General features: G+C 41.4%; 1 protein-coding gene across 1 annotated transcript in view; it reads right to left on the reverse strand.

Moving 5' to 3' along the window:
• The window catches only part of INTU (inturned planar cell polarity protein), a 152,539-nt gene extending 146,162 nt beyond the window's left edge, over window positions 1-6,377 (reverse strand). Inside the window, exons 1-2 of the mRNA XM_009642227.2 lie at window positions 6,283-6,377; window positions 5,732-5,795 (exon numbers count right to left, since the gene is read on the reverse strand). Coding sequence (XP_009640522.2) covers window positions 5,732-5,795; window positions 6,283-6,377 — 159 coding nt within the window. The remainder of the gene's footprint in view (window positions 1-5,731; window positions 5,796-6,282) is intronic.
• Window positions 6,378-12,280: the final 5,903 nt, after the last annotated feature.

Raw genomic sequence — 12,280 nt, forward strand, 5'->3', positions numbered from 1 at the left:
GATGAATAATTATCCCCACTGCCAAGATATTTTCAGCCAGTGTGATGAAGGCTGATGAAGGAGGTGTGAGCTGGGAAATCTTACTTGGGTTGGAAATCTTGCAAAATTCTAATGACCGTGAGGTTGGGGTGCCTCACTACTTTCACACCTGGTGCCAGATATTTGGTTTTGCATTTGCCAGCGAGCTAGCTGCAGCCAAGGTTTTCTTAATCTCTTTTTTTTGTGAAGACCACCCGTAACTTCTGCTAAGGGAGAAAAAGATTTTGCTAGTAACAGTTTTGTCAGCATTATATTTTCCATATATTTCAAAGGCCAATCTGCCTGTCTCTTTCTTGGTATTGTGTAATGCACTAAAGACTGCCTGGGTGCTACTGTGTTCTTTTTGAGCATTTAGTAATATCTACTCTGCTGTTTTTCCAAAAAAGACTGGTGGAAGTTTTCTATGGTAGAGAAAAAAAATGCATCATCAGGTGGGACTCACTGCTGTGTTCTCACATGTCATGGATATGTCCCTGTTTTCAGAACTTGTATCATATAAGCATAAAAAGATTTTCAGTTCAGGATGAGATAGCTTCATGTGCAGGTGCTTAAAAATGTCATAAATGCAAAATTTAGGAATAGCAACGCTGTCAAATGTCAACCTCCAACTCTGTGCCTAGAAAACTATATAGCAACAAGTAGTTTTAAAGGTCTTCAAATCTATTTGACAGAAACCTTCTCAGATATCCCCTGTTCCTACTGGTAATAAGGTGGTGCAGCCTTTTAGGCATTTGTCTGAAAGGCTGAGCAGTAATAGTTATTTCATGACAATTTTTAACTTTTTAGAGACATGGAGAGCAAGGAGAGTTAGCACTTGAGCATTGCCACATAGTCACTCCTCCCCCTAACTACAGAATATGTTTGATCCTGACGAGGGACAGAGACTATGAATCTTAAATGTAGTTTAAAAAAAATATACTGAGCACATCAATGAAAACCGCGTACTAGAACAGCAGCTTCATGTCAAACATTAGCATTGCTTTGTTTGTTGATGGTTTATACTTTTAGACTGAAACCAAACCATTTTAATCTCTGAACATGTATCTGGAGAAAAAGTGTTTATGAACCATATGCAAAACATAAGAAAACCTTTAGGCATGTGACTTCAAGAATTCTAAAAAGTGGGTTGAGAAACCCAAATTATCCCCCCTGGTTATTGTGAGAACAGCGCTTCTGAAAGGATTGCTTTTATTTCCTTATAATTTTCAACAAAGGAAAAAACCCCACTGTTTTAAATAACTCTAGTAGTTGAACTACCATTTCTACAAAAATAAACATGGTGAAAAATCAAATATTGTAAAAGGATCCCCACAGAAAAATCTGCGCATATTACAACAGTGTGGTATTTAGTACAGAAGAGTACTTATTAGAAATAGCATAGGATGTTCATTCTGGATTCAGCTCTTAGTGGAGTTGTTTCAGCATTTATTCAAGATTAATTCTTAACTCAGTATTTAAACAGACTCATCATTCTTTCTGAAATAGCAGATTATGACCTAAGTGAAGTTTCATTACCTGTGATAAGTTTTATTTTATTTTAAAAATACATTTTTGCTCTCACAGGTCAATTGTCATCATCTCCTTTCAGAGGAAGCATGCTCATGTACTCTGTAATTACTTACTATATCTCATCTGATAGGCTTTAAGCTTAAAGGGCTATGAAATTGTAGTATTTTTTCCCAGAAGATAAGAGGAAATGGTTGTTTTGTAGTTTTTTAAGCGGAAAAATCAATCACGCTCCAAAAGATCATTAATGAAAAATTTAACTTTTACATGTTTTGTGTGCTCAGCGGGTCCATTAACACATCTCTGCGCTAATTCAGATTATTTTTATGAAACAAAACCTCTGGATGTCAGCAGCGAGGGGTTACGGGCATAGTTACGGTCCACAGTCAGACTAGAGGTAGCTCAGACTCTTGATTAAATTATCAGGAATGCTTGCTCTAATCTAGAGGCTCACATGCCAAAGACAGGGAAGGCTGTTGTTGAGTGGTGTCATGAGGGTCACAGTAAACATAAAATTGCTGTTTTGCAAATCCTCTTGAGGCAACGTAATTCTTAACTTACTAAAGGGAAATGGAGGCACCAAGCTGGCAGACGGTGTACCTGCTCTGTTGTTTCTAAATTAGCAGTGACATTTAAAAAAAATAATTGAAATTCAATAGCAGAGACTCTAAGAGTGAGAAGATTTGTCTTTATTAGTTGTGAAAGGAAGACACCGTGCTAACATAAATGACAGATTCTGCACCATCAGCTGAGGCTATTGAACAAACACCTCCTGTACTGTACAGCCACAAACCAGTCTTTCTATCAACAGAGAATAAATGTGAAGAAAAATCCAGAGGAAAAGATGGAGATGCACACCATATTTAGGAGTCGTTAATGTAGGGATGGTTTTAAATGAGCTGGTGCAGTATCATTTGTTATCTACAGCAGTGCTACAGTTTAAAAGCGAAATCATAGTAAATTTGTCATTTGAAGAAATGTAGTTTGGCTTGAATCAATAAATTTATGATCTGTCTGGCTCTTCACCCAGGGGAGAATGGAAAGGTCCGTGCGACACATGCAAACTCCAAGCATATGCTGCAAACTGCAACTGGTCAGCTGGCACCGGACCAAGGAAAAGAGATCCTCTGGCCGGCCAGCCGGGGCACGGGGATTTCGTAGCAGGAAGGCAGTTGGTTTGCTTTGAACCGCTGCTCTGAACCAGAGCTTCACTGGAAGGGTACCAGTGCTGGGTATAAGGGGTATTTAGCAAATGAAATATTCCCTTGGATCCATTCTCTTATTCCTTATTTTGTTAGAAGCAGACGGATTTAATTTACATGCACTTTCTGTTTGTCAAGAATGAACTCCTAATTTGCTGCTCAGGAAGTGAAAAGACAAAACCCAAACCCATGCAAACCTCTGTAACTGCCTGGACAATGAAATGTAGAGCCTAGTATTCAACATGGTGAATGACAAACCCCAGCTCAAGCTCTACAGTCCAATTCTATCAGAAGATGCTTAGATAATATATTGTGTAGGTGAAAAAGTATAAACTCTTCTAGTTTGGAGACAAATGTGGGTTGTAAAGTGCTTTTGTTTGTTCCTTAAGGTTGTCTTGGCTCTACATTGGGATGGACATGGCTGAGTATAGAGTCGATTCACTGTTGAGGCTGTAGAAGGGGATAAATCCATCTTTCAGATTTTCAGGAATAGAACTGTACAGGAAAAAGATGCAAGTTTGCTTCAAATTCCCCCATCTCTTCTCTTTGTTTGAGACACTGTAAGCACTCTTTGCCACATTGCACTGCCCTTGTTGCTTCTCATCAGTTTTCACTATGGAAGGTGTAAAATATTTTTTGTTACTGATTCTGATATGCAGAAGAAAAGAAATACCCACAGGCTAGTGCAGTCAGTAAACAGACAAATCACAATAGTTGCTTTTCACAGATTCTTGGTTTGTTAAAGAAGAGGATATAAAACCCTCAGACTAGAGAAACATATGCTGGTTTTACAGACTCTGGACCAGCCCTGACAACCATTAGACCCATGTAAACCTGCTTGTGTTAACCTGATGTAACACTGATCTCTGTGCTATTACCTTGCCCTCTGTATCTCTCTTTCTCCTCCTCTTTGAAGTCTCTTTCTTTGCATGTTGGCTGGACTGTGATTGCATGATATGGAGACACAATTTATGCCATTTCCAGAGGTTGTGATTCTTGCTGACTTCTCATGGCTGCTCTTCAAAGTGCTGTCAAAGCTCTCCTGGCTGGCTGGCCCAAATAATCTGATCCTCTGAGATTAGCAAGCATTGGTCTTTATTCTTTGACAGGGCATGTCCCCACAAATGGGGGTTCCTCAGCGAGGCTGGGCCTCCCCATTAAAAATTCACCGGGCTGCTTTCAGAGTCCCTGCCCCTGTTCACTCATTTCCATGTCTTGCTGGTAGTATGTGCCCCCTCAATTTTGCCAATTGGACTTCACTCCTCTAAAGATGTAAGATCAGTTTAAGCCAAGCTAAAAATATTCTGCTGTCCAAAGGAGTAATATTTCACCATCTCTGAGGCCCTCAGCTGTCCTCTTCCTCCTTGCTGCCCATACCATGGGTTAGGATTAGTGATGGGGGCTGCAGCGTGAGCCTCTGGGTGACTGAAAACTGCTTCTTGTTGTAGATTTTATTATTATTTTTTTTTCGGAGTTACTGTTGCTAGTGAAAAATGCAAAAGCAACAGTGGGTATGTGGGAATATGGTAGGAGTCGCGTGAGTGGACTGCCCACTGGGAAAGCAGTACTGTCTTATGCTGGCTTAAGCCATTACAACTCCCCACTCATATCCTCATCTCTGAAATAATGTGGTTTAAAAATACAGAAAAAGAATAAAACAAAAAGCATATTACCTGGCATCTTAGCCAGTCATAAAGCCACTTGAATTGCTGCAACTAAGGAAGCAGTAATCTCTCTTGAGTGTCTTGGCATACCTGGAGGTGGAAGTGTCTTAAAATGGCTGTCGTGGTTTAACCCGGCTGGCAACTCAGCACCACGCAGCCGCTCGCTCACTCCCCCCGCTCCCTCAGTGGGATGGGGGAGAGAATAGGAGAAAAGAAAAAAAAAGTAAGACCCGTGGGTTGAGATAGAGACAGTTTAATAAGAGAGAAGAATAACAATAGTAGTAGTAATAATAATAATAACAATAGTAAGAGAATATACAGAATATATATAAAACAAGTGATGCACAATGCAATTGCTCACCACCCGCTGACCGGTGCCCAGCCCCCCCCGCCCGAGCCGTGATCCCCCCCCCCGAGTCGTGATCACACAGCTTGAGCTGCGACCACTCTGCCCGCGACCGACCGAACCGAACGACCGACCGAACGAACTAACCCCCCCGAGCATGACGTTATATGGTATAGAATAGCTCTTTGGTCAGTTTGGGTTAGCTATCCTAGCTGTGCTGTACTCCCAGCTTGTTATGCACCTGGACGAGCAGGAGAAGCTCAAAAAGTCCTTGAGTAGTCTGAGCACTACTTGGCAACAGCTGAAAACATCAGTGTGTTACCAACATTCTCCTGGTACTAAATCCAAAACACAGCACTATGCTAGCTACTGTGAAGAAAATTAACTCTATCCCAGCCAAAACCAGGACAATGGCTTTGCCATTTGAAAGATGTGCAATGCAGAACCACATCCTGAGGTGCCTGTGCCTTCAAACTTCAAAAACAATAACACAATTCTCCAAAATAAGATTTTCCCCATTGTTTCCCTTTTTTTTTTTTTTTGTCTGTATGTATATTTAAGTGAGGATCGAAAAACATACTGGCCCAAACTACAGCGCCTCAATCCTTTTTTTGGGTACTTAAAAACAAGCCTGACTTTGAGGAACGCTGAGTGTGCCACAGCTCCTGTTTAAGCTCAGATGCAGCAGTGCCTGGCTGCGGTGCGTAATGAGGCACCTAGAAAGAAAACACGGACAGAGCTCTGGCCTATTTGAAACTCCGTCTGCTTGGCTGGATGACAGTATTGCTGGACATGCCAAGACCTGTTAATTTATATCTACCCTTTTCATCTGTTAAAGCAATAGGAATAACAGAAAGAGTTATATTCCTATAATTGCTAGTCATTAATTTTTCACCCTGGCTGGATATTAACCCCCCCACCAGTGGCTTCACCCAGTGCAAGAACGATCTGAGTGCTCTGTTATCATCAGTTACCTGAGAATAACGTCCACCAAATGCATGTACTACCTGCCCGTCACTTGGAGGGTTTATCGATAATCTGTAATCCCAACCAGCGGATACGTTTGCATTAATGAACCTTCATCTCGGACCTTTCCCACCCCTTGCCCTCTTCTAGCCCCCCACCCTCCAGGAGATCTGTAAGCATTCACAGACTGAAAAGGTTTGTGCTAGGAGACAGGTTGAGGTAGAAAAGATAAATGGAGTGAAATCAAGAGAAATCTAGCAGTAAGGAAATCCCGGGGTGCGTTTTTGTTGTTTGATTTTATTTTTTTTACATCTCACATGTTGGTACAGTTTATACTTCATCATGATTCATGTTTATACTCTTGTATCTCAAGAGTACAGAAATGTTAGCAAAATAAGAGCTCATGTTCTGTTTGGGCTCTATATTCAAGGGTCTTGAAGAAAAAAAAAACCCTCTTTGTTATAAGGAGAGCATTCTTCAGGGGCACATAAAACTTTAAACCTATCCTCCTTTTCTGGGGCTTTCACTGGAAACATTTGGCCTAAGTCTAAATACAAACAGAGCTCCTTGATCATCATCTGTGTGGCCATCTCGATGCAGCTCCTTAACTGGCACCGGGAGAGCTGGGGGTGCGGTTGTAAAGTGTGGCTCCATTGCGTCGGCCACGTGAGCCCGAAAGCCTGCGGGGTAGGAAGAACAGCACGGAATATTTTACAATAGAGATGGGCATAAAATCTTTAAATAGGTTTGGGGTTTGGTTTTTTTTCTTTCTTTCTATGAAACTTTTAATGGCTTCATTCAATGAAATTCTAATTGCATTAGGAAGTTTTTCCACACGGACTTTTTGTGATGCATCAATTGGAGAAGGGTATGTTCAGAGGTGGTTTTGGGGGCTGAAAGGGTTAAAAAAAGTGTCCTGAACTACTGTTTAACTCTGTAAATAACCCTCTCTTCCCTGCCCCTGTAAAATTATGTTTTTTACATTAAAAAGATTATAATGTTATAAAGTTTAGAACTCCGAGCATTTAAATGTTAGGAAATGTCACAGCTGAGGGAGGTGGAAGAGCTTTAATTTGGCCCTTTTCTGAGCAGGCATTATAGTGCTGTTTTGAATTATACTGTCACATATGTTGGTCATCCCATTGTTTAATTCCAGGTCGCTGTTCCAATATGTGAGGTCGAGAGATTTTTGAAGACAACCACATAGCAGCAAGACTTCATTGAAAACACAAGTTGCCCAAAAGTTATATGTAAGTTAAATGTAAGTTCGTTATAATGAAGTGTCATTACCTAGCTTAGGAAAGGCCTGTAATGGCATGAGATAGGAGTGGAGCACGCTTCGAAAACATGGGTTATATTCTTTTCCTAGCAGGCTAGTGATGCAGTCCTCCTCTCTTGCTAAATTCAGCGCTGAAGTTGTACATTGGGTGTACCTTTTCAGTGAGCTCTATTGACTTCTACTCTTTGTCTCCCCACTACAAAGATCCAGCAGCTGTTAGTGAAAACGTTGACAATATCCTAAATCCATGAGACCAAAAAAACTGGAAACCATCACTGTTCATGTTTTATCAGAAAACTTTTGGTGATAGCAAGTATTTCTGAAAAAAATCCTCAGTGATAGTCAGCGCAAATGGTTCTGCAGGGCAAGGCAACGCTCATGAGCAGTCGTTTGTAAAAACGAGTGAAAAATAATTAAATTCAGTTTTAGGAGAGTAGTGTAAAATCATTTATTTCATTTAGTAAATCTAATGCAAAGGGAATGGAAAGACCTAGATAGATACTATTTTTTTTTTTTTTCTCGCTTGCTTTTTTCCCCAGTACCCTCTTTCTTGGACCTTCCACCTTATGAAAAATACACAGTGTATGCGTACTGTATATAAATATGCCTTCATGATATCAAAGAGTCTGGGTCTGCTGCTTGGGTAACCTAGAAGATTATCCCGACCATAAGCCAGCAGGCACAGGCCAGGCACTTGACCCCTGAAAGGCAGTCCCAGGCCATGCCGCATTTGAACGCGGCCAGTAGTAGTGTTAGTTAGCAGCCAGCACGCAGTTGAACAAACGGGCATTGTTGTTACAATTGAAACCACATGCTGAGTAATATAACATAGGTGCAACTTTCTTGAGAACGTGTGGACAGTTGGGAACGTGAATGTATTTTTTTTTATTTATGTTATGTCTGTGTGTCTCAGGGCTCCCTTACTTTGTTTTCTTAGCGAAACTCAGACGGATCAGACATGTAGGATTGATGGAGCTGGGCACTGACAGACCAGCTCTGTTCCAGCTGCAGTGGCTGTGGAAGAATTGGATCCGGACCCTCTTAACCAGTCCTCCAAGAGTAAAATTTCAGTTAGCATGACCGGTCGCCAAGGACCATTTTATTTTAACCCATGTCAAATCTGAGCTTACCTATGGGGCTAAACCACAGCCTGCTGAGCCAAGTCTATCTGAATACAAACTCACTTCACTGGCTGTTTGTTACTTTACGGAAAATTCAGCCACGTACAGCTGTACAGAACAATCTCCACCAAACTAAACTTTTCAAGCTTCATTGCATTTGAAATACTGCATGCTCCTTCCTCCCAGCTTACAGTCAGTGCATTAGTTCCTTGTTTATTAGGAAATGAAATGAACAGAAATTAGATATATATTGAATTTTCTCTTTGGGATAAATAAGATGAAAAGATGGATTGAATGCTTTGATTGCCCTTTACTCTCTAAATCATAAGGGCTTGTGAGTGGTCTCAACTTATGTTTACTTGGGATACTTCCAGTTGGTGATGTTTTTTAAGTCCACAGTTATCTTTTTATTGACCAAATCAGGGTGCTGCTGAATTGAAATATTTTTTCTATCCAGAAAAACTCTTTTTTAAATTTTTTTTTTTTCTTTTGGGGGTGATATAGTTACAATAATGGTGATGATGACTGTGATGGGGAAGTGAGAAGGTTCTCCTGAAATCTGTTGATGCGCACTGTAACTAACAAGCACATCAAGCAGAGAAGAAAGCAAGAAGGAAACAGCATTTGTGGTAGCAATCTTGACCTCAATTGCACGTGTTGGAGCTGCCCATGATGTGGCCAAACAGGAGGCAGGGTGAATAGTCCCTGAGATGTATGGTCTTCTCACTGGGGGAACAACACGAACTGTTGAAACAGCCAATTTTCTGTCTACTTCTGGCTTCACAGAATATTTTTGTTGTTAAATGGCTGTGAATACAAGTATGTTACAGGGATTGGATACCGGCCATTGATCGAAAGGAAGTAACCTGCCCTTCTACCACACAATACAGAGTTTAAAGACACCTAGCAACCCATCGATGAACAACTTTTTTTGTGTGCCTGACCCTCCTTGCCCCTTGCCTTGCCAGCCCCTTTTCTCTGCAGCTCTCTGGGCCTGCTACCTCTACGCTGGCATCATCTGCTCTTTCTCATTTGTCAAATCCAGGGAGCTTTGCAGGGGTGGTGCTCTGAATCCGAACCAGATTCAGGGGAATCTGACGTGTCAGTGCGTTGAAAAGTCTTGGCTTTTTAAATATGCTGTATGAACCATCAATGTGCTCCTCTCTGTGTAGGTCACAGCCAGCCTTTTGAAAAACTGATAGTGATTATAAAGCATGGGCAGGAGCACTCTTCTTCTCATGCAAGCCCCAGTCTAAGCTCAGAAGAGAACTTTGAGAATAAGTGTTGCTTTTTTTTTTTTATGTTAGAAGGCCATTTAGAACATGGAACATAACACACTGTTCTTCTGTGCTGCAAGGACAAATCTGTCCCCTACGAGAAGATGACTACCTACCTACCTATCTACCTACCTATCGAATGAACTTGTTTCTGCACATGTAAAAGTGTGCACCAAGTAACTGCACCAAACAATTAGCAATAATGGACTTTGTTCCTTGGTGATCTCAAATCTCTTTGTGTGAGAGTTTTACTTTTTTTTTTTTTTTTTATTCTCCTAATTTCAGCACTTATAAGTTTTCATGTGCCTGATCAGCCATTCATTTGCCATTATGTTTGGTACTATTAAATGAGAAAATATCCTATTAAAAAAAGGAGAAAAGATGAAGTGCTGTAATGGAAACGCACTAAATAAACCACCACTACAGGTTTGTAGCTTACATATTCCTTTACTCTTGAGCCCACATTCGTGGGTCAGAAGAGAGGCCCAGCTAATTGGAAGGGAGGCAAAGCTGCCGTACTTCTTATTGCCAAGATAAGGAGTGGAAAGAATGAGGATTTTAGGCTGGTTGCAGTTATTTTGATTTTTTTTTTCTTTGTTTTCATCTTTGCTTCTGATTCCATAAGCAGCTGAGAGAGATATGAGCTTTCCTCAAAACGCTTACTTGCTTTTTCTGGACTTCACTGGTTAGCTGCTGGGCTGAATTCCTGGGGCTGTGCAGTTCTCAGCGATCAGCTACCAGGTAGGAAGAACATTCTGCGGAAGCAGCAATTACTTGTCAAGTACTGATAACGTACTTGGCACGCTACAAGGCACAGATAGGAAAGCTGTTCTGGAGAGCTGGAGTTTAGGTTACAGGCCAAAATAAAAATTGTACAGGAGGCTACTATGGATATTTTTTTAATCCTTTAACTTGGTGTTTTCCAGAAAGAGTTAAGGTTTGTGTGAAGAGAGAACAGGTCTTTATGCACTGGGGCTGTATGGTTGCTAGACAGGGCTAGCCACAGAGCAAGCAAGAGAAGAATGGGAGAGAGAAACTCGGGAGAGAACTGGAGACACTGGCATTACTAGAGAAGAGTGGGAAAAGATTAGGGTATTATACAAGAGAAGTCTGATACGCACAGAGTTGTGCACAACATGGAGGATAAGAAGTAGTATGTACATCTGATGGCCAAGGGTACAGCTGCTTTCAGGAAGGGGCAGCAACACAGCCTGTGAGCCAAGGAGATGGTGGACGCTGCAGCAGTTTAAAATTGAGAGGGCAGTTATGAAGCATTTAGACAGTTAAGAGAAAGTGAGACTAGTGGAGAACTCATGTCATGGGTAAAAAACTTGGTTTAGAAAGCAAGGGCTATAGAATCATAGAATCACTTTGGTTGGAAAAGACCTTTGAGATTATCGAGTCCAGCCTTTAACCTAACCCTGCCATCCCACCACTAAACCATGTCCCTAAGCACCTCATCTATCCTTCCTTTAAATACCTCCAGGGAGGAGGACTCTACCCCCTCCCTGGGCAGCCCATTCCAGAGCCTGACAACCCTTTCGGTGAAGAAGTTTTTCCTAATGTCTAGCCTAAACCTGCCCTGGTGCTATCTTTCAGAAGGTCAAGAAAAAATGAACAAGATGCTGAGGAGAAAAGGTGCAATGAGTAAGAAGATTTTGACAAGAGTTAGAAGTAGGATGAAGACAATGATCAGAGTACTTTTTTTTTAATCAGGTAAGAATTAAATTTTACAAAATCAAACCACCTCTTTTCCTTTTTCTCCCATCTCCTTCCCCCTCCATGTGCTAAATGGCTGTGGTGGAACTGTGCTGTAGGTACAGTATATTGTGATTAAATGCTCTGTAATGCGCTCTGAGATACAGTGGACCAAAACCTATAAATAGAATGCCAATTGCATAAAATAAATCTCTGAATTCTTGCTGCACCATGGAGAGGTATCTCAGTTACAGCTTTGACCACCCATGAATGCTAAGCACACAGTAGGGGGACTTTTGGACTCACATCTCACCTATTATCTTGGTAGTAGGGTATGAATCTCCTTGAATGTGAAAGCCTGGTTTTGTTTAAGTGAAGAACATTAGACAAGGCTCTTTCCTTCATTTTTTTTTCCTTGAGCAGATGAAAGGTGGATAGAAACGACCGTAAATTTTAGGAAGGAAAAAAGTGGGAAAAGGCTAATGCTTACTGAGCAGGAATTGTATTTTTCCAGCCATGCCCCTGAACTACCCAAACTTTAAGACTCTCCTGTACAAAAGTGTCACTACTTGGTCTATATAAATTCACCGTCAGAACAAAGGACACTTTTTGGAAGGGAAACAAGACTGTATTATACCATTCAGCAACTAACTGAAGAAAGAGAATAGCTACTTCCTGCCAACATTCATACTCTGAAGATGTATGCACGAGGTGGTAGGTGAGCATTCAGTTCTTACTGCAGCTGGCTCTTAATGGTGATTTATCCAGCTTGTGGATTAACTTTATAAAGGACTCAGAGATGGAAAAGCGTGGGGCTGGCAGGTTAGCTTAAGGAGAGTGCTATCTGACAATGACTGTAGGGGTCACCTGGAAGCAACCAAGTTGCTTGCATACAGCATGGGGTAAGCAGACCTGCGCTTTCTGAGCAGAGACAATGTGGCTGTTGCAAGAGCTTACCACCGTGGCTGGAAAAATGGGAATATATTCCAAAGGCCTTATCTAGGTCCAACTAAACCAGCTAAGCTAGGAACCACGTGCTGGTTCACACTGTCTCTTGACACCTCCTTGTGTGATGCTGTGCGAGTGTAATTTCTGGAGGCTGCAGAGAGCGCAGCAGCAGCAACAACTGCTCAGCCCCAGGCTGTGCTCAAGCGAATGATCCCTCCACCGACCCAGACTGCA

Source organism: Egretta garzetta, unplaced genomic scaffold, assembly GCF_000687185.1.
Source record: "Egretta garzetta isolate BGI_Z169 unplaced genomic scaffold, ASM68718v1 scaffold467, whole genome shotgun sequence".
NCBI lineage: Eukaryota > Metazoa > Chordata > Aves > Pelecaniformes > Ardeidae > Egretta > Egretta garzetta.